This window comes from Rhincodon typus, chromosome 8, assembly GCF_021869965.1.
Source record: "Rhincodon typus isolate 14 chromosome 8, sRhiTyp1.1, whole genome shotgun sequence".
In the NCBI taxonomy this organism is placed as follows: Eukaryota; Metazoa; Chordata; class Chondrichthyes; order Orectolobiformes; family Rhincodontidae; genus Rhincodon; species Rhincodon typus.
In genome coordinates, this window is record NC_063339.1 from 91,171,700 (window position 1) to 91,195,387 (window position 23,688).

At 43.7% G+C, this 23,688-nt stretch overlaps 1 protein-coding gene across 1 annotated transcript; it reads left to right on the plus strand.

Moving 5' to 3' along the window:
- The first annotated feature begins 13,993 nt into the window (after positions 1–13,993).
- On the plus strand, positions 13,994–20,621 carry LOC125483819 (prolactin-releasing peptide receptor-like). Its single transcript, XM_048600513.1, has 2 exons — positions 13,994–14,078; positions 19,729–20,621. Exons 1-2 carry the CDS (start codon positions 13,994–13,996, stop codon positions 20,619–20,621), a joined length of 978 nt encoding a protein of 325 aa, XP_048456470.1.
- The last annotated feature ends 3,067 nt before the right edge of the window (positions 20,622–23,688 follow it).

Sequence of the window (23,688 nt, forward strand, 5' to 3'; positions counted from 1 at the left end):
ATCCCTAATCAAATTATTCCTTTCTGGATGATTATAAATCCTATCTCTTATAATCCTATCCAACACTTTACCCATAACCGAAATAAGGCTCACTGGTCTATAATTACCAGGGTTATCTCTACTACCCTTCTTGAACAAGGGGACAACATTTGCTCATCTCCAAATAATGAGTCTGTCCATCTGAGTGAGTTGCTGGTCTGCACGGCCCCTTTGACATTGTGTGTATGTTCATGGTACGTTGCTGTTTGTGTGTGTGTGTGTTTCTGTCTGTCACATTCTCAATGGTGTGACACATTGTAATTGAATAGATAGTAGGGCCTGCCAACAAGTGTGTTCCTATTCAAAAACAAGAAGTAAGTTACAATGTATTTCAGTTGTGGGTTGCACGGAAGATAACAGCAGATTGGCGCAGTGGGAGCATTCTGTGCCCATAACACAGAGGTTAATGGATTGAAGCCATCCTCTGCTATTCACACCAACAAACTGATGTTTGTTACCTCAGTGTTAACAGCTAAGCTATTTTTGCTCACACAGTCTCTGCATCAGCTTCTGGCTCCCAGTAAACACTTCTATCTGCAGTAAACCGCATTTATTCTGACATGAACACGCACTGTAAATATTACAAACACGCACCAACTGATACTTTTCGCTCTTATTCAATATCTTTCTCATCAGGAACTAACACTGGTGAGATGGTCCAAATGCCCTTCTCCTGTTCTCTGTTACTCTGGGATGATCTGAACAGTGAAAGTTATCTGCAGGGCGATAACAATGTAGTGGTGATATACCTCCTTCTTGATTTCAGTGGCAGGAGAGGTGAGAGCGCGAGGCAGGGAGTAGCTGGATAGGTAAGGTTCCCATGTTAAAAAAAAGGGCCTCGTGAGTCAGCGGCCTTCTTGATTTCAGTGGCGGGAGTGTTGAGAGAGCGAGCCAGGGTCAGCCAGGAAGTGAACTAATATATTCGGACATTGGCTAAACCCAAAACACTACACGTGTAGTGTCTCCCACCCATCCTTCTCCTCTAATTAAAAAAAAAAGTGTGTGGAGGGTCGGTAAGGTAAGATTGTTTTATTCTTTATTCTTTTGGCAATCTAGAACAGTGGGGATGGAAACTAGGACAGTTGCATGCTCCTCTGGTAGGGTGTGGGAGGTAAGAGGCCCTCCTGACTTCACCTGTGAGAAGTGCACCCAAATCCAGCTCCTCACAAACCGCGTTACAGAACTGGAGCTGTTTCTGGATAAAGACCAGATCATTCGGGAAGCTGATGGGGTGATAGATAGGAGTAATAGGGAGGTTTTCACACCCAATTTCCAGGATAAATGTCACTGGGTGACCGTCAGGAGAGGGAAAGGGAAATGGCAGACAGTACAGAGATCCCTTGTGGCCATTCCCCTCAATAATAAGTATACCTCTTTGGATATTTTTGGAGGGGGACGACCTACCAGGAGAAAGCCATAGCAGCCAGGTCTCTGACACTGAGCCTGACTCTGTGGCTCAGAATGGAAGGGGGGAGAATAGGAGAGCGATAGTGATAGGAGATTCAATGGCTAGGGCAACAGGCAGGAGATTCTGTGGTACCAAGCGAGACTCCTGTTTGGTATAAAACCAAAGTTGCTGGAAAAGCTCAGCAGGGCTGACAGTATCTGTGAAGGAAAAAAAAAGAGTTAACGTTTCGTGTCCGCTGACCCTTCTTCAGAACTGCAAACTCCCGTTTGGTATGTTGCCTCCCGGGTGCCAGAGTCAAATATCTCGGATCGATTCGACAAGATTCTTAGGGGAGAGGGTGAGCAGCCAGAAGTCGTGGTAACAATGACATAGCTAGGAAAATGGATGAGGACCTAAAAAGTTCATAAAGGGAGTTAGGTTGGAAGCTAAAAGCCAGGACGAGCAGAATAGTAATCTCAGGTTTACTACAGGCACCAAGGGCTAGTGAGGCCAGGAATAGACAGCGAGTACAGCTGAACACATGGCTACAGAGCTGGTGTAGGATTCAGAGCTTCAGATATGTGGATCATTGGGACACCTTCTGGGGAAGGTGGGACATTTACAAGAAGTATGGATTACACCTGGACCGAAAAGGCACCAATATCCTGGGTGGGAGTCTTTCTAGGACTCTTCGGGAGGGTTTAAACTAGTTTGGCAGAGGGATGGAATTGGAATTATGGATCAGAGGATGGGTAAGCTGCTGTACAGGCATATACAGCATGCAGAGAGTTTGTCAGGAAGGATAAACAGTTGATAGGGCGAAGTTGCAGTCTTTGCGACGGGTTGCAGTGTGTCTATTTTAACGCAAGAAGTGTCAGGAATAAGGATGACGAACTTAGAGCATGGATCAATTCTTGGAACTATGATGTTGTGGTTGCTACGGAGACTTACATAACACGGGGCCAGGAATGGTTGTTGGATATTCTGGGGTTTACAAGTTTCAAAAGAAATAGGGAGGGAGGTAAAAGAGGTGGGGGAATAGCATTGCTAATCAGGGATGGTATCACGCCTGCAGAAAAGGAGGACATTGAGGAGGGTTTGTCTACTGAATCAGTATGGGTGGAAGTCAGAAACAGGAAAGGAGCAGTCCCTTTATTGGGAGTTTTCTATAGGCTCCCCAGTAGCGACAGAGACACTGAGGAACAGATTGGGAGGCAGATTTTGGAAAGGTACCGAAGTAATAGAGCTGTTGTCATGGGTGAGTTCACCTTCCCTAAGTGGAACCTCCTAAGTGCAAATAGCTTGGATGGAGCAGATTTTGTCAGGTGTGCCCAGGAAGGATTTCTGACTCAATATGTAAATAGGCCGAGTAGAGGGGAGGCCATATTGGATTTGGTGCTTGGCAACGAACCAGGCCAGGTCTCAGATCTCTTGGTGGGAATGCATTTCGGTGACAGTGATCAAAACTCCCTGACCTTTACTATAGTCATGGAGAGGGACAGGAGCAGACGGTATGGGAAAGTATTCCCATTCCCAGTTCTGAGGAAGGTTTACCAGACCTGAAATGTTAACTCTGTTTTTCCCTTCACAGGTGCTGCCAGACCTGCTGAGATTTGCCAGCAGCTTTGCTTTTGTTCCTGATTTACAGCATCCACAGTTCTTTCGGTTTTTATTGGGAAAGTATTTAATTGGGCGAGGGGTAATTACAATGCTATTAGGCAAAAACTGCGAAACATAAATTCGGAACGGGTGTTCTCAGGGGAATGCACGACAGGAATGTGAAGGTAGTTTAGAGAGCAGTTGCTGCGAGTACTGGATAGATTTGTCCCACTAAGGCAAGGAAAGGATGGCAAGGTGAAGGAACCTTACATGACAAGGCGTGTCGAACATCTAATCACGAGGAAGAAGGAAGCTTACTTAAGGTTGAGGAAGTAAGGATTGGACAGGGTTCTAGAGAGCTACAAGGTAGTCAGGAAGGAACTGAAGAATGGACCTAGGAGAGCTAGAAGAGGATATGAAAAATCCTTGGCGGGTAGGATTAAGGAAAACCCCAAAGCTTCTATGCCTATGTTAGTAACAACAGGATGACCAGATTGAGGGTAAGGCCAATCAAGAATGGTGGAGGAAACTTATGTGTGGAGTTGGAGGAGGTAGGGGAGATCCTTAATGAAGACTTTGACGTTAGTTAGGAAAGCGTGAAACAGGCAGATATGCTCGAACAGATTGCTGTTAGGAAGGAGGACGTGCTAGAAATTTTGAGAAACTTGAGGATAGATAAGGCCCCTGCGACAGACGAGATATACCCAAGGTTACTACGGGAAGTGAGTGAAGAGATTGCTGTCCTTTTGATAATGATCTTTGCGTCCTCACTGTCCACTGGAGTAGTACCAGATGATTGGAGGGTGGCAAATGTCATTCCCTTGTTCAAGAAAGGGAATAGGGATAATCCTGGGAATTACAGACCAGTCAGTCTTACTTCTGTGGTGGTCAAATTATTGGAGAGGATTCTAAGAGATAGCATTTATGATTATTTGGAAAAACACAGTTTGATTAGAAATAGTCAGCATGGCTTTGTGAGGGGCAGGTCATGCCTCACAAGCCTTATTGAATTACTTGAGGATGTGACAAAACACATTGATGAAGGAAGAGCAATGGATATGGTGTATATGGATTTTAGCAAGGCATTTGATAAGGTTCCCAATAGTAGGCTAAATCAGAAAGTAAGGAGGCATGGGATTCAGGGAAATTTGGCTGTCTGGATACAAAATTGGCTGTCCAAAAGAAGTCAGAGGATGGTAGTGGATGGTAGTAGATGGAAAGTATTTAGCCTGGAGTTTAGTGGTGCTCCATAGGATTCTGTTCTGGGACCTTCGCTCTTTGTGATCTTTATAAACGACTTAGATGAGGTGGTGGAAGGGCGGGTTAGTAAGTTTGCCGATGACACGAAAGTTGGTGGAGTTTTGGACAGCATGGAGGTCTGTTGTAGGTTGCACTGGGCATTGACAGGATGCAGAGCTGGGCAAAGAAGTGGCTGATGGAATTCAACCTGGAAAAGTGTCAAGTGATTCATTTTGGAAGGTCGAATTTGAATGCAGAATGCAGGATTAATGTAGGATTCTAGGCAATGTGGAGGAACAGAGGGATCTTGTGGTCCATGTCCATGTCAAAGTTGCTATCCAAGTTGTTAAGAAGGTGTATGGTGCATTGCTTTTCGTTGGCAGGGGAATTGAGGTTAAGATCCGTGAGGTTACGCTGCAGTTGTATAAAACCCTCGTTAGACCACACTTGGAATGTTGTGTTCAGTTCTGGTCGCCTCATTATCGGAAGGATGTGGAAGCTTTAGAGAGGGTTCAGAGGAGATTTACCAGTATGCTGCCTGGACTGAAGGGGAAATCTTATGAGGAAAGGTTGAGGGAGCTTGGGTTTTTTTAATTGGAGTGACGAAGGAATGAGGGGTGATTTGATAGAGGTGCACAAGATGATAGAGTGGATAACCAGGCACTTTTTTTCCCAGGGCGGAAATGACTATTATGAGGGGGCATAATTTAAAGGCGATTGGGGGCAGGTATAGGGGAGATGTCAGAGATGGGTTCTTTATACAGATACTGGTGGGGACGTGGAATGGGCTGTCGGCAGTGGTAGTGGATTCAGATTCATTAGGGACATCTAAGTGACTCTTGGGTAAACACAAGGATGATTGCAAAATGTAGGGTAGTAGATTGATGTCAGTAGAATAATAGCTCGGCACAAGATCGTGGGCCGAAGGGCCTGTACTGTGCTGTAATGTTCTATGTTCTATGTTCTATTGTCTATGTTTCCTGTAATGGGGAAATGAGAATTGAATGCAATTTTCTAAGTATGGCCGAATCAAAGTCTTGTTAATCTGCAACATGGCATTCTGACTCTGATTTTCAATGCCCTGATCAATGAAGGCGAGCATACCGTACGCCCTCTTTGCCATCGTATCAACGTGCATGTGAACTTTTAGGGTAATATGGACTTAAACAGGAAGATCCCTCTGTACATCAATGCTGTTCAGAGTCCTGCCATAAGTTGTATATTTCTCCTTAACATTTGACCTCACGAAGTGCAACGCCTCACACTTAGACGGGTTAAACTCTACCTCCCATTTCTCCTCCAATTATTGCAACTAATTGATATCCTGCTGTATTCTTTGACATCGTTCTATGCTACCCACAACTCCACCAATCTTTGTTTCGTCTGTAAACTTCCTAACCCACCAATTCACATTCTCATACAAGTTATTTACATGCATCACAAACAGCACCAATAGTCACGGACCTCCAGCCTCAAAAACACTTTTCCACCAATACCCTCTGCCTTCCATGGACAAACCAATTCTGAAGGCAGATGGTCAGCAATCTTCTCTCATGCCTTTCTGTAAACCTAGGTAGATACTATCGGGCCCTGGAGACTTATCCACTAACACCATTCCTTTCTTGATCTCAATGTGACCTATCATATTAGCATGCTGCACATTAATTTTCTTACCATCGATACCCCTCTCCTGGATGAATACTGACACAATGTACTCATTTATGATCTTGCCCACACCATCTGCCTCCAAGAACAACTTAGTTCCTTTATCGTTGAGTTGTTCTACTTTCTCCCCAGTTATCCTCTTGTATGTCTAGAATTCCTTTAATTCCTTGCTTGGCTTATTTCCTGCTTTCTTTGCATTTTCACGGTCCCTATCCAATTTTAGCTTCCTAAACCTTACATATGTTTTTTTCTGAGATAGTAGGAACTGCAGATGCTGGAGAATCCGAGACAACAAGGTGGATGGATGAACACAGCAGGCCAAGCAGCATCATAGGAGCAGAAAGGCTGACATTTCGGGCCTAAACCCTTCATCAGAAAAGGGGGAGGGGAAGGGGGTTCTGAAATAAATAGGGAGAGAGTGGGAGGCGGATAGAAGATGGGTAGAGGAGAGGAGAGGTGGAGAGGAAACAAACAGGTCAAAGAGGCAGGGATGGAGCCAGTAAAGGTGAGTGTAGGTGGGGAGTTAGCGAGGGGATAGGTCAGTCCAGGGAGGACGGACAGGTCAAGGGGGCGGGATGAGGTTAGTCGGTAGGAGATGGGGGTGCGGCTTGAGGTGGGAGGAGGGGATAGGTGGGAGGAAGAACAGGTTAGGGAGGCGGGGACGAGCTGGACTGGTTTTGGGATGCGGTAGGGGGAGGGGAGATTTTGAAGCTTGTGAAATCCACATTGATACCATTGGGCTGCAAGGTTCCCAAGCGGAATATGAGTTGCTGTTCCTGCAACCTTCGGGTGGCATCGTTGTGGCACTGCAGGAGGCCCAGGATGGACATGTCGTCTGAGGAATGGGAGGGGGAGTTGAAATGGTTCGCGACTGGGAGGTGCAGTTGTTTATTGCGAACCGAGCGTAGGTGTTCTGCAAAGCGCTCCCCGAGCTTCCGCTTGGTTTCCCCAATGTAGAGGAAGCCACACCGGGTACAGCGGATGCAGTATACCACATTGCCAGATGTGCAGGTGAACATCTGCTTGATGTGGAAAGTCTTCTTGGGGCCTGGGATGGGGGTGAGGGAGGAGGTATGGGGGCAGGTGTAGCACTTCCTGCGGTTGCAGGGAAAAGTGCCGGGTGTGGTGGAGCTGGAGGGGAGTGTGGAGCGGACAAGGGAGTCACGGAGAGAGTTGTCCCTCCGGAAAGCAGATAAAGGTGGGGAGGGAAAGATGTCTTTGGTGGTGGGGTCGGATTGCAGATGGCGGAAGTGTCGGAGGATGATGCGTTGGATCCGGAGGTTGGTGGGGTGGTACGTGAGGACGAGGGGGATTCTTTTTTGGTTCTTATTGCGTGGACGGGGTGTGAGGGATGAGTTGCGGGAGATGTGGGAGACACAGTTGAGGGTGTTCTCGACCACTGAGGGGGGGAAGTTACGGTCCTTGAAAAACGAGGACAACTGAGATGTACGGGAGTGGAATGCCTCATCCTGGGAGCAGATGCGGTGGAGGCGAAGGAGTTGGGAATAGGGGATAGCATTTTTGCAGGAAGGTGGGTGGGAGGAGGAGTATTCTAGGTAGCTGTGGGAGTCGGTGGGCTTGAAATGAATATCGGTTTCTAGGTGGTTGCCCGATATGGAGACAGAGAGGTCCAGGAAGGGGAGAGAGGTGTTAGAGATGGTCCAGGTAAACTTAAGGTTGGGGTGGAAGGTGTTAGTGAAGTGTATGAACTGTTCGAGCTCCTCGTGGGAGCACGAGGCGGCGCCGATACAGTCATCAATGTAACGGAGGAAGAGGTGGGGTTTAGGGCCGGTGTAGGTACGGAAGAGGGATTGTTCCACGTAACCTACAAAGAGGCAGGCGTAGCTTGGGCCCATGCGGGTACCCATGGCTACCCCCTTTGTCTGTAGGAAGTGGGAGGAATTGAAAGAGAAGTTGTTGAGGGTGAGGACGAGTTCGGCTAAGCGGATGAGGGTGTCAGTGGAGGGGGACTGGTCGGGCCTGCGGGACAGGAAGAAGCAGAGGGCCTTAAGGCCATCTGCATGGGGAATGCAGGTGTAGAGGGATTGGAGGTCCATGGTAAAGATGAGGCGTTGGGGACCGGGGAATTGGAAGTTCTGGAGGAGGTGGAGGGCGTGGATGGTGTCACGGACGTAGGTAGGGAGTTCCTGGACCAAGGGGGAGAAAATGGAGTCCTTTCCAGGAGGAGGGGGTGTGTTGGAAGCGGGAGAAGGGGTCATAGTCCCATGATTTGATCCAGGCTCCAAGCTCAACTGCCTTACCAAGAATACTCATTGCCTTGAAATAAACGCACTTAAGCCCATTAGCACCAGTGTTCATTTATCTGTCTCTGCTTGTCCTTCCTTTTGACTTATTGGTTTTAACATCCACCCCTCCCTCAATCCATGCACTTGCTGGCCTATAGCTCTTGAACCCAGCCACCTGTTCTAATTCCCGCTGAAATGAACCTGTTTGTTTCGTGACTGTAATTAATGTTCGTCTCCATGGATTCTATCTGTGACACTGGAGTGTGTCGCTTTTCTGTTAAAAGCAGGCTCATTTCAATGTGGTTTTGCATAGAATCAGTGGCAGCATCACCTCCGACACGAACAGAGATTAAAAGCTCCAGAGATCGGGACAAGACAGATTAGAATCTGAAACAAAAATCAGCTGGAAATTTTCATCAATGGAACAGAAACTGTTAATGTTGCACTTGAATGTTTCAACAATGGACAGGACTATATACTGGGATCTGTTGGCCCTATCTGCTTTTTACGATAGGATTCCATTATCACTGCGAATCCATTACATAATGTACATGATTGAATTTTTTTATTATCCTATCCTGGCTATTGTTGGCGTCGCTGGTAAGTTTCGCTGCCCAGCTGTAAAATCTATAAACCACGTTTAACTGTATTGCTATTCTTTTCATTTACTCTACTGTCCTTGCTGCAGTTATGACTCCTGCTGAGAATCTGAATTCATCTTTCACTCTGTATACCATTGTTAACTTGAACTTGTTCATTCTCTGTCATCTTTTTGCTTCTGGTCGAGGCACGGGAGGGACACTATGTTCAGCTTCAGCCGTAAATCTCTATTCATTGTATTCCTGTCATTTTTCTTCACATATTAGGAACACAGAAGTCACTGTCTACTGTTCTGGCAACAATCTATATTTCCTTCGTTTGACTCCACCCATCCCTGGCCAATATCTGAGGGTAAAACAGATTTTCCACAAATGTCATGATCCCTTTGGCCCTGTGCTGATTCCTGGCACCATATCCTGACTCTTATTAATTGTATCTACGAGCAACACACGAAGACCATTCACCGTATCAAACCAGCTGGTATTTAAAGCATGAAATGTGAAATTCAGTCTCAATGATCCCAAGAGTGTTGACTCCACTCCCGCTTACAAAACTGCATAAGCAAAGCTCAGCCAAATATCCCATAGCTCTTTCCGTAAGTTACACCACAATCCTTTCCACTCGTCATTCCTGTGAGCACTATTGCATATTGCTGTTGACTCTTGCAGGGTCTTCATTTCAAAATTCTTAAGCAGGTAATGACATCCCTTCATGGCATCAGACTCATTTTCCCAAATCTCTGCTAGATGTTCATGTTTAAACTGATTTCTCTCTGTTTTGTCTCAAACAGCGATTTTCACATCGGCACTCACCCACCTGGCTTTTTACCGGTGTATTCCAGATACAGAGATATTAAACCGTAGAACACTACTTCCAGTCATTCACAGCATGACCTGGAAATTTCCCATGCTAGAAAATTGCCTAGGGCAGGTATACCGAGCAATACAACGGTTTATGCCCATAAAGCTTCCATGCTGGGCAGATAGTCCAATTTACTCAACAGTACATTAGTGTGATTTACACAGCTTCTCGTGCCTGGTTTGGTCGTGTCTAGACTGGTTCTACGATGTAGATTCAGAATACGGTATAACTGATCATTTCAGATGATCTTGCAGTCTCATTATTTAATCTTCCCATTCTTGCAATTGGACTCTCTCAGGTCACAATCATCCAGTTAGTCCTAATACCCTGATTATTCACCATATTTCTGAAACTTGCTCTCCATGAAGTAATTGGCCTATTTTATTTTTAAAGTGAATTTCTGCCCTCGTTGTATCTTACCCCATTTTTGTTCTTTGGATCCTGTGTATAGACTGCTGCATTATGAAGCTCAGAAACAATGAAACTGAATCTGTTAGGGAGTCATTCACTTCATCAGCGGCATTGACTCACGTGTTTGAAACCTGCCCTGTTTCTGTCCGCTGAACGTCTGTGTTTGTCACCCAGCTGATCATGTGTTCAGCAACGTGCTGAAACCCCTCAATTGTCATTGAAATAGACCAAACAGCTAACTTGTAAGAAATAGGCACTTGAATTAATTCTATTAGTAGAAGGTTAGTGGAAGGACCGTGGCTGTTTTGCCAGAATTTGTGCTGTGAAATGCTGCAGGTATTCAGGAAGACCTGAGGATTTGATCATCCAATTCTGAATGAAGCACTGTAGTTACAATATGTCTGGGTTTGGAACATGAACAAAAAAAAATGGAGCAGAGACTGCAGAGGGTGAAAGCTCTGAGAACACGAAGTGAGAATATGCATGGAAAGGGATCTGCCACATCCAGCCCGGGTTTTCCAAGTACAGCTGACCAAGCTATAATTAACGCAGGGGCAGAATCTGAGGAGACTCTGGAAAGAAGCTCTGTGACCACCTCCGAGTTGAATCAAACAACATCAGAATTTAGTTTCCATTACTTCACATGAGTTCATTGTTGCAAGCTGTGAGAAGATAAGTCCCCAGAGCACTTCCACTTATCTCAGTGCAGAATAGCCTATGCCCTATCCTTAGACTGTGACAACTTGTTATTGTCTCGCTAATCATTCGAAAAATCTTTCCTCTGTTAACCTGTCCAGGCCTGTTTGCAATTTTACAAGCCCTGTGAGATTCCTTCTCATTCTTCTAAACGCGAGTGAATAGTCAATTCAGTCTCTCTTCATACGACTGTTCAGTCATGCCACAGGTCAGTGCAATAGCACCAAGATAATTGTATTTTTTACTCGAATCCTCTCGCTATGAAAGCCAACACGCCACTTGTCTTCTTCTCTGCCCGCTCACCTGCATGTGAACCTTCATTGACAGGTGTAGAAGGGCACTCAGGTCCTGTTGTACCTCCCACTTTATCAATCTATCGCAATTTAGATAATAACCTGCCTTTCTAATTTGCTAAAATGAATAACCTCACTTTTATCCACATTATATATTATCTGCTGTACATTTGTCCAATCACTCAACTTGCCCAAATCATACTGAAACCTTTCTGCATAATCTTGACAGCTCACCATCCCAACCAACTTCATGTTGTCTGCACTCCTAGAGACCAGACGTTAAGTTCCCTCATGTAAATCATTAACATGCATTATGAATAGGTGAGGTCCAATCATTGATCCCTGTGCTACCTGACCAGTCACTGCCTGCCACTCAAAAGAAAACCTATTTATTCCTGTTCTTTTCCATGGACTTCCTACTGGTACTTTCTTCATACCAGTGCACTAATCTTAATTCCACGTGCTTTAAATTTACATGCTAATCTGTGTTTAGAAGCTTGTCTAAAGCCTTCTGAAGGTACAATTTAACCCCCTACGCTTGTTCCTCTGATCAATTCTATTAGTTACTTCCATGAAAGCTTCCAGTAAGTTTCAAACATGACTTACTTTTCATAAATTCGTGCTGACTCTGCATGATCGCATCACTGTTTTCCAAGTGCTCTGCTACTAAATACTTGTCAACACACTTCATCATTTTCCCCATTTGCGGTGTCAGGAAAACCAGTTAATAATTCCCTAGAACTTTTTTTTAGGCAGCCGTGTTCTATTTCTCAACCTCCAATCCATAGGAACTTTTCCAGGTTTTATCGAATCTTGAAAGACTTCACAATTTCCAGGGTCTTTTCCTTAAGTGCTCTTTGAAGCAACTTCGAGGATTATTAGTATTTATTCTCATCATCAAGTTCTCCATCACCACTTCCTTAGTAATTATTAATGTCCTCTCCCATCACGGAACCTTTGTTATCCAACAATTTTAGTATGTTTTAACGTGTCTTTCATAGCGAAGACAAAGTCAAAATATCATGTGGAGATGAAAAAAAAATGAATTGATGGAATAAACACCTTCACAATAAGTAGCCTGTGAGATGAAGGTTAATCATTACTCAAAATAAAGGCGATAATTACGCTATAAATGCTGGAGTAATTGTGATTGATTTAACTGCACAAAATTTTCACGAATCCAATTGTAAACGGTGGGGTTAAGAATAGAGACAACAAGGTGCAGGGCTGGATGAACACAGCAGGCCAAGCAGCATCATAGGAGCAGAGAGGCTGACGTTTCGGGCCTAGACCCTTCCAATCCCCTCCCTAACTCCCCACCTACACTCACCTTTACTGACCCCATCCCCGCCTCTTCGACCTGTTTGTTTCCTCTCCACCTATCCTCTCCTCTATCCTTCTTCTATCCGCCTCCCACTCTCTCCCTATTTATTTCAGAACCCCCTTCCCCTCCCCCTTTTCTGATGAAGGGTCTAGGCCCGAAACGTCAGCCTCTCTGCTCCTATGATGCTGCTTGGCCTGCTGTGTTCATCCAGCCCTGCACCTTGTTGTCTCAGATTCTCCAGCATCTGCAGTTCCTACTATCTCTGATTCGGGTTAAGAATAGATTTTTCTTTCAATTCATTTGTGGGATGTGGGAGTCATTGGCAGGCCAGAATTTAGTGTCCGTTCCTAATTGCCCTTGAGAAGGTCGTGACAAGCCGTCTTCTTGAACCGCTGCAGTATACTTGCAGTGTGTTAAGCGAAAATGCCATTCGGAAGAGAATTCCAGTGTTTTGACACAGTGATACTGAAGGAACGATGTTTTTTTTTCCCTTTATTCATTCACGGGATGCGAGCATTGCTGGCCAGGCACCATTTATTGCCCATCCCTAACTTCGCAGAGGGCAGTTCAGAGTCAACCGCGTTGCTGTGGGTCTGGAGTCACCATAGGCCAGACCAGGTAAGGATGGCAGTTTCCTTCCATGAAGGACATCAGTGAACCAGATGGGCTTTTTCTGACAATTCACAATGGATTCATGGTCATCATTGGATTCTTAATTCCAGATAAGTATGGAATTCAAGTTCTTCCATCTGCCATTGCATAACTCGAACCTAATTCCCCATTATCTGGGTCCATAGATTAACAGTCCACCTATAACAGCACAAAGCTATCGCCTCCCCACTTTGAGGTGTTTGAGGGGTATTGAAAGTGGTGATGTGTCTGTGTATCTGCTGCCCTTGTACTTCCAGATGGATGTGGTTGTGGCTTTAGAAGGTGCTGTCTGAGGATATTTGGTAAGTTTCTGCAGTACATCTTTAGATAGTACACACTGCTGCTACTGAGCATTGGTGATTGAGGGACTGTGTGTTTTGTGGATGAGGTGCCAATCAAGCGGGATGCTTTGTCCTGGATAGTGTCAAGCTCCTTGAGTGTTGTTGGAGCTGCACCATGCAGGGAAGTGGGGCGTATTCTGTCACACTTTGAATTGTGCCTTGCACTGATACACAGCCTTTGGAAACTCAGATGGTGGGTTATTCGAGCGTTGTTTCTGACCTCTGACCTGCTCTTGTAGCCCAATGATTATGAGGCGAGTCCTGTTAAGTTTCTGGTCAATGGTAATGCCAGGATGTTGATCTTGGGCGATTTAGTGATGGTGACTCCATTGAATGTTATGGAGCTGTGGTTATATTGTCTCTTATTGGTTATGGTCATAGTGTGGCATTTGTGTGGCGTGAATACCACTTTCCACTTGTCAGCCCAAGTCTGGATATTGCCCAGATCTTGTGCATTTGAACATGGACTGTTTCAGTATCTGAGGAATTGCGAATGGTGCTGAACATTGCACAATCATCGGTGAACATTCTCACTTCTGACCTTATGATGGATGGAAGTTCATTGATGAAGTATCTGAAGATGGTTGGGCATAAGACGCTATCCTGAGGAACTCCTCCAGCAATGTCCTGAACCTGAGGAGATGACTAAGCTCCAAGAACTACGACCATCTTCCTCTTTGATCAGCGGCGGGAGTCGGGAGAGAGTGCGAGGGGACTGCTGGGAAGGTAAGCGGCGAATATAATAACTTACTTCGGGGCCTTCATTATTGGTGGAGGAGGAGACTGGGAGCAAGAGGATCCCTGGAAAATATAGTTTGGGTGGAATCAAAACCCGAGACCCCACAAAAGTGGTGTCTCCCACCCTTCCACCTTCTCTAACCCAAGAATAAAAGGGTAAGTAAGTTATTCTGTACTTCTTACAAATCTTTCGGGGAAGTTTAAATTTAGAGGGGATGGTAGTCAGGGCAGTGCAATGTTCCTCCTGCAGGATGTGGGAGGTAAGAGTTAACAACAGTGACTCTGCTGACTTCACCTGTGGGAAGTACACCCAGCTCCAGCTCCTCAAAAACAGCGTTAGGGAACTGGAGCTGGAGCTGGATGAACACAGGATCATTCGGGAGGCTGAGGTGGTGATAGAAACAAGCTACAGGGACATAGTTACCCCTAAGAACGAAGGCAGTTGGGTGACAGTAAGGAAGGGGAAGGGTAGGAAACAGTCAGGGCAGGGATCCCCTCTGGTCGTTCCTCTCACCAATAAGTGTTTTATTTTGGATACTGTGGGGGTGGGGGTGCATACAAGGGGTAAAAAACAGAGACCCGGTCTCTGGTACAGGGTCTGGCTCTGTGACTCAGAAGGGAAAGGGGGAGAATAGGACAGCAATTGTAATGGGAATTCAATAGTTAGAGGTACAAACAGGAGGTTCTGTGAATGCGAACGAGATGAACGGATGATATGCTGCCTCCCGGGTGCCAGGGTCTGTGATGTCTCCGATCATGTCTTCAAGATCCTTAAGGGGGAGAGTGAGCAACCAGCAGTCATGGTACACATCGGTACCAATAACATAGGTAGAAAAAGGACTGAGAATGTGAAAAACAAGTACAGGGAGTTAGGGTGGAAGCTGAAGTCCAAAACAAACAGGGTAATTATCTCTGGATTACTACCAGTGCCACATGATAACCAAGTAAGAAATAGGGAGAGAGTGCAGCTAACCTCGTGGCTGAAGCTGGTGTAGGAGGGAGGGCTTCCATTATGTCGATAATTGGAGCACATTCTGGGGAAGTTGGGACCTGTACAGAAAGGATGGGTTGCAACTGAACCGGAAGGGCACAAATATCCCAGGAGGGAGGTTTGCTCTTTCTATACGGGATGGTTTAAACTAGATTGGCAGGGTGTGGGGGAGCGGATTTGTAATTCAGAGAATGAGGTATTCAGCCTTCCAAGAAACACAACAGGGAGTGAGGTTGTTAACAAAGAAATGTGGTCGATGGAGTGTAATTGTGGACACAGGGATGGTTTGAAGTGTGTATACTTCAATACTAGAAGTATCAGAAATAAGGCGGATGAACTTAGAGCATGGGTCAGTACTTGGAACTACGCTGTTGTGGCCATTACAAAAGCTTGGGTAAGTCAGGGTCAGGAATGGCTGTTGGAAGTTCCGGGATTTAGATGCTTCAAAAGAAATAGGGACGGTGGTAAAAGAGGCGGGGGAGTGGCATTGCTAGTCAGGGCTATTACAGCAGCTACTGAAAGGCAGTTCGAGAATGATATGCCGACAGAGTCAGTTGGGTTGAAGTCAGGAACAAGAAAGGAGCAGTCACTTTATTGGGTTTTTTTTTTAACAGGCCCCCTAACAGTTGCAGATAAGTGGTGGAGCGGATTGGGAGGCAGTTACTGGAAAGGTGCAGAAGTCACAGTGTTGTAGTCATGGGTGACTTCAACTTTACAAATATTGATTGGAAACAGTTTAGTTCTAATAGTTTAGATGGAGCGGATTTTGCCCAGTGTGTTCAGGAAGGATCGACCAACACGAGGAGAGGCCAATTTGGATTTGGTGCTTGGCAATGAACCAGGCCAAATGTTAGACCTGATGGTAGGAGAGCATTTTGACGGTAGCAATCATAACTCTGTTACTTTTACAATAGTCATGGAAAAGGATAGGTACCTACAGCAGGGTAAGGTTTATAATTGGGGGAAGGGTAATTACAACTCTGTTAGGCAAGAACTGGGTAACATAAAATGGAAACAGATGCTGTCAAGGAAGAGCACTATAGAAATGTGGAGATTGTTTAAGGAATGCATACTGCGTGTGTTCGATATGTTTGTCGCGAGCAGGCAGGAAAGATGCGGTCGAGTGAGAGAGCCTTAGTTCTCAAGAGAGGGCGAACAATTAGTTAAGAGGAAGAAGGATGCTTATATAAGGTTTAGGAGACAAGGAATGGAAAAGGCTCTAGAGGGATACAAGTTAGCCAGGAACGAGCTGAAGAAAGGGCTTAGGCGAGCTATAAGGGGGCATGAGAAAACCTTGACAGACAGGATCAAGGAAAACCCCAAGGCTTTTTACATATTCGTGAGGAATAAGCAAATGACCAGAGAAAGGGTAGGGCCGATCAAGGATTGTAAAGGGAATTTGCCTACAGAGCCTAAAGAGATAGGAGAGGCCCTTAATGAATACTTTTCTTCGGTATTCACAACTGGGAGGGACCCAGTTGTAGACGAGGACAGTGTGAAACAGGCTGGTAGGCGAGAGGAGGTGGATATTAGAAAGGAAGATATACTAGGAATCTTGAGGAACTTGAAGATAGATAAGTCGCCCGGGCCTGATGGGATTTATCCAAGGATTCCATGGGAAGCAAGGAAAGAGATCGCAGGGCCTTTGGCGATGACCTTTTCGTCCTCAATGTCCACAGGTATAATGCCAGAAGATTAGAGAGTGGCAAACGTCATTTCCTTGTTCAAAAAAGTGAATAGGGATAACCCCGGAAATTACAGGCCAGTTAGTCTTACTTCAGTGGTGGGCAAATTATTGGAAAGGGCTCTGAGAGATAGGATTTATGATCACTTGAATAGACACAGTTTGATTTGTGATAGTCAGCGTGGATTTGTGAGGGGTAGATCATGCCTCACAAACCTTAGTGGATTCATTGAAGAGGTGTCCAAACACATGGATGAAGGTAGAGCAGTGGATGTGGTATACATGCATTTAAGTAAGGCGTTTGATAAGGTTCCCCATGGTAGGCTCATGCATAAAGTAATGAGGCATGGGGTAGGGGGAAATGTGGCAGATTGGATTCAGAATTGGCTGACCCTTAGAAGACAAAGCGTGGTAGTGGATGGAAAATATTCAACATGGTGCTCAGATATGAGTGGTGTACCACAAGGATCTGTTCTGGGTCCTCTTCTGTTTGTGATTTTTGTAAATGATTTGCATGTAGGAGTGGAATGGTGGATTAATAAGTCCCACGACGATACGAAGGTGGGTCGAATTGTAAATAGTGCGTAGGGCTGTTCTAGGTTACAAAGGGACATTGATAGGATGCAGAGCTGGGCTGGGAGGTGGCAGATGGAGTTTAACTCTGAAAAGTGTGAGGTGATTCATTTTGGAAGGACAAACTTGAAAGCAGAATACAGGGTTAACGGAAAGATTCTTGGCAGTGTGGAAGAGCAGCAGGATCTCGGGGTTCATGCCCACAGTTCCCTGAAAGCAGCCACCCAGGTGGATAGAGTTGTTGAGAAGGCGTATGGTGTGTTAGCATTCATTAATCAAGGGATTGAGTTCAAGAGCCGTGAAGATATGCTCCAGCTGTACCAAAGCCTGGTTCGGCCACATCTGGGGTATTGTGTCCAGTTCTAGTCACCTCATTACAGAAAAGATGTGGAAGCGTTGGAAAAGGTGTAGAGGAGATTTACCAGGATGTTGCCTGGAATGGAAGGAAGGTCTTACGAGGAAAGGTTGAGAGAGCTAGGGCTTTTCTCTTTAGAATGACGAAGGACGAGAAGTGACTTGATAGAGGTGTACAAAATGATCAGACGTATAGGTAGAGTGGATCGTCAGAGACTTTTTCCTAGGGTGGATGTAGCTATTATGAGGGGGCATAGTTTTAAACTGAGTGGAGGTAGATATAGGGGAGACGTCAGAGGTAGGTTCTTTACTCAGAGAGTGGTAGGAGTGTGGAATACATTGCCGGAGAGGGTAGTTGACTCAGCCTCATTAGGGGCATTTAAGCGGCAATTAGATAGGCATATGGATGACAGTATAAGGTAAGGGTGGAGGTTAGATAGACCTTATGTTTAGGGTAAAAGTCTGGCACAACATCATGGGCCGAAGGGCCTGTACTGTGTTGTACAGCTCTGTGTTCTATGTTTATGCTAGGTATGTCTCCAGTCACCAGAAAGTTTGCCCCTGATATCCATTGATTTCAGTTTTGCAAGGGCTTTTTGATGCCACACTCAGATAGTTTTGAATTGAGGAAACTTTCATTGAAAATTCTTTTCTGAAAATATTAGCGAAGTTATTTTAGAGCTGGGAAAAATATTGTGGAGGGATAAGTCATAACTCCATAATAGAGACAGAAATGAATATAATGTGCTTTAGTATCATATCCCAATCCACTTTGGAATGGTTTGAACTCAGTTAAGCATAAAAGAAATATTACAGCAGTCTGTCGATGAGGTAGCAAATGTCTAATATGAAAACACAAAGGCAGAGAAGAAATGGAAACATTCAAGGAAATATTCAATTAATCTTCAGGAAGATGTAGGAGATGTAAATTAGATTCTGACATGAAACTAACAATAAATCAGAAAATGGAGAATCAAAATTGGAAGATGATATTGTTTTGTTAAATGCAGAGTGGCTAAAATAAAATGTTATTCTTTACATCGGTTGTAAATATACTTCTACCCCATGCCTCAAGAGAGTAAATTTTACCAAAAATGATGAGCACACCTGGTGTTAGAGTTCATTTATATACATGTACCGAGGATTGTTTAACAAGCATTGAACACATAGACCTACTAATGATGTCAAAAGCACCTTGAGAAGAAGTAAAGTACTCCATGCCGTGAATCTTGTGGGATTCTGATGGAACTTCACTGAAAAAAAAGTGCTGAGTTGATGCATCTTGACTTTGGGAATGGTCCATTTTCATTTCCTGTAGGTGATAGGCTTACAATTAAAACGGTGACTGTTGTATTTCATGTGTTTGCACAGAAATAATCGTGAAGGCGGGATGGCAGGGTGGAATTGATTTTGCTTGTGCTGCAATAGCTCAATCTAGAATCACTGTGCATTCAACTAACTGTCACTTGTCTGTTTGTCACTAATGACCATGACAGGTGGCAAGCAGAGTCACGAAGGGACAAGTAAATACAGAATTGCAAATCAAATAAACAAAGCAATAAATAAAAAAACGCTGAGATGTGACTCGCCGAAGAAAATGCGGACAGTAGTGCCAGAGAGGATGATTGGGGTCTTTGAAGACACTAATAATAATCAGTCACAGGGTTCAGTATAACTGTGCAATTATACAAACAATTCGAGTTTCTCGACAGTATATTTTATCAGTGTATTACTATTGTTTCTGAAAAAGTTTAATGTTAATCATCGCATATTTAACATAGTGATGAAGACGAAATTCACCTCTCAGAGGTTAGTGAATCTATGCAACTCTTTAACACAGAGGGTTACCAAAGTTAGAGGTTGAGTTATGTATCTACCCCAACAGCAATGAGAGAACAGGTTCAGAAAGATAAAATAATGTTTGGGATTTTTTTTTTGCTTGTGAGATGGTTCCAGTGCACAGATTCAATACAGATGTATTTTCTTTGTCCTCGAAAGGTCAAGTTTGCTCACCTTGTCTTTCCTTTTTTTCATAGCCAACTTATCAGCATTTGTGATCCTGTCCCGGGGAAAGTGCGGACTTTCCACTTGTACCACTCACTACCTGGTGGCCATGTCAGTCACGGATCTGCTGGTTGTTATCACCGAGGTCATACTCCGCCGAATCAACAATTATTATTTTCCATTAAATGTCCTGAAGCTCACCTCTGTGTGTCGACCTCTCTATGTTATGATCCGTGCAGCCATTGACTGTTCGGTCTGGTTCACTGTCACTTTCACCTTTGACCGATTTGTTGCCATTTCTTGCCAAAAGCTGAAATTGAAATATTGTACCAAGAAAACTTCAACTGTGGTTCTTGCAATAACTAGTATTCTCCTATGTTTAAAAAACATTCCCATCTACTTCAGATATAAACCTAAATGGGTAATCAACAATGTGGAGTGGCGCTGCTCGAATCAGCAAAACTACTTTAGAGATCCCAGGTGGACAGGATTTAGGATTTTTGAAAAGGTTTTAACACCATTATTACCATTTGGTTTAATTCTGTTGCTTAACGCTATGACAATCAGACACATTTTAATGGCCATTCGAGTCCGTAAGGGACTGAAGGGGCAAAAAAAAGACGAGAAACGCAGCGACCAGGAGATGGAGAGCAGAAGGAAGTCCATGATTTTACTCTTTACCATATCGGGCACCTTCATCCTCCTGTGGCTTGTTTACATTATATATATATTTGATTTTGATGATTCCGTAATCGATCCTCGTGGGATGTTTGAAGTGATTGCTTATATGCTGAGAAATTTAAGTTGCTGCACAAACACGTTTATTTATGTGGCTACTCAGTCCAAGTTCAGAGATCAGTTGAAAAGGATGTTGAAGTATCCTCTAACGTCTATTCATAAATTCATGAATAGTCAAAACAACTGAGAGCAGTACAAAGATCCTGGTGGCAATGGAAATGTGATAACACTCGGGTTACAAATAAGAAGTTCCAAATGGCTCTAACTAACGTGGATAAAAGGGATGTACGGGAGCACAGTTAATAAGTCTGAACTATGGTTCAGCAGCATCGAAGAAAACTGGGTAAAGAAGAAGCATTGCCAATCAGAGGACAAGAAGGGTGTGAACAGAGTGAAACCATATATCAAAGAGCTAGCACTCAAGGGTTAAAAGCTCACTCCGGAGCAACAGCGTTTAAAAACAATATGAGTCGGAGCACCACACAACGGTGGGACAGATGCAAGCAAAGTCACGAGGAGACCAGTAAATACTGAATCGCGTATCAAATAAACAAAACAACAAATAAAGAAACGCTAAGATGTGACTCTCGGAAGAGAATGCGAACACGAGTGCCAGGGAGAATGACTGGGGTCTTTGAAGGGACTAATAAGAATCAGTCACACATTTTAGTCTATTATCCTCACAGTTGTGCTGTTACAAAAACAATTGGAGTTTCTCGACAGCATATTCTATCAGTGTATTACTATTGTTTTTGAAAAACTTTATTGTTAGTAATCGCATAATTAACTCAGAGATGAAGAGGAAATTCACCTCTCAGAGGTTAGTGAATCTGTGCAACTCTTTAGCACAGAGGGTTGATAAAATTAGAACAGTATGTATAATCAAGGCTAAGGTAGACAAAATGTTAAATATTAAGGGACTAAATGGCTATGGGTAAAAAGACAGAAAGTTGATTTAAGGATTATCAGATCAATTTGATTAATAGAGAAGCAAACTCAATTGACTTTATGGCATAATTCTGCGCTATGTCAAATGGTTTATCGTCATTCATTCCATGAATACCACTCTCCACTATTCGTACTCCGCTTTCTCTGTTTCTATCAATGATTAACTCAATGGTTCTTCTTTATCTGATTCATTTAACACAAATCCTACGACAAATAGATTCCTATGCAAATAGGCATCTGGAAGATCTCGAGAAACCATGGACTTGATGTTAAAAAACATGATTTTTTTTTAACAATTCAGTAATTATACCAAACGTTTCAATATCTGTTAAATCACTTATGCTTTGCAATCCTCTCCTCTTCCTATCAATAACATCTTCCAGATGCGAGGACAATCCCTATCACAGTGAACTGCATAAGGCCATGCAACTCTGCTGTCATGCAAACATGTTCAATCACAAAACACTCTCTATTTCAGTAGCATCCAAATATAACTTGCACTATCTCCAGATTATTCTCCATATTCATCTTGCTAATTAATAAGCTGTCATAACTTTTACAATCTTCAATAATACTGTAATGTAGTCCAGGCCTTGCAGCCCTCCGTATCTTTGTAATTAACTTTAGCCCCTAAAACACCGATCACTTGGGAATGTTGCCCAGAAACATAAACTCTCCCTAACTTTGTGACCTCATCTAAACCCTATAGTCCTTTGTAACATTGTAAGCTGGTCGAGATTTATCAAACTTCCTTTACCTTGCATCATTCTCCAGAACACCACAATTCTCCCTCTCTTTGTATCCTAATTCAGATTTTTAATGTTCCCTGTCTCTGTAACCTCTCTGTGTCCTTCAACACTCACCATCAACAGGACTTCCTCCAGTACATGTAAAATTTTCATACTGAAGGGTGAAATGTTAGAAAGTAAAATAAAAGACAACAAAAGTCCAACACTGCAAGGGATAACAAGGATGTATTAGTTAAAATAAAATAACACACAACGTGAAAATGCTGCATTTACAGAGAGGCCAAATGTCCGAGAGCAGGAAATGAATGCACAAGGAATGACCTTTTCACTTTCCTGTACTAGACAGTCATGAAAGCAAAGCGGACTCAACGTTTGTTGAGATCAGGTGCAATCCAGCATGTAGGACTCCAAAAGATAATGCAGGGTCTACATACACCGTCATGATTGAACTCAGAATACTGGTGTTAAGAGCCAACACATGGACTACGCTAAATTCCATACAAATTTTTGACGACAACGGTCAGGCTTACACCTTCTGACCAAGTGGGATATGACATGCTATTTAGTGAGAGCTAATTAGAGAATTAGGTATTTAAAGTCCAATGTAATGCAATTTGAAAAATACATCAACTTGCTACTGGTTTGAGGGAGCATACATTTTGTTTTGAATAGGTCTATCCCATTTCACTGTAGCCAGTTTGTTCTCTGAAACAGCTTGATGTCCTTAACAAGCATATTTAAATCATTTTGTTTGCAGTTCAATGATTGGTGAATTGTCTGCCCATAATGGAGCGCGCAGTTCTATGTTTTGTATAAAAATCACAACTTATGTTCGCTCAGTGGAGAATCTTTTCTGTACTGCTCCCCGCTTTCCTATGAATTTAACATATATATCTTAAACACCAACTGCTAATTGTTTTCTCTGCTATTTAACACTGGCCACTTGGCCTTTTAGTTTGCGTCAGAGACAGGATCTAAAAGACGCAGGAGACCCAACGGGAAGTGGCCATGCGACTCTTCTTTTATTAATTCTGAAGTAGACTCAGTACATCGTAGGTGCCCCAATAATATTCCACCCGAATATTATCCTTGGTATCCATCGAGAGTAAAGTTTTCAGTATGAAGAAAGGCCAAAGTTAGAATCATTCTGCTGATGACAAATAGCCCTACAGGCCTCTCTAAGTGGTCGAATGGAAGAGAAGTCGAGTAGGGACCAGAAATGTCACTACATTGCTGGTTGACAAAAATAAAAAAATTACGGAGAGAAAAATGTTTTAAGAGCATCTGGAATCCATTTGAAACCCCCTTGTAACAGGGTATGCGTTAGGACAAAGAAAAAAAAGATAACAATGAAAAAAAAGCATGGACGTTTATGTTAAGGCAGAGCGAACAAATGATTAAATGATTGAATATTGCATTAAGAAACAAGCATCAGGAATTTAAAATGAAACAGACAACCTCACGGAGAAGAAGAGATAGTAGGAACTGCAGATGCTGGAGAATCCGAGACAACAAGGTGCAAGGCTGGATGAACACAGCAGGCCAAGCAGCATCATA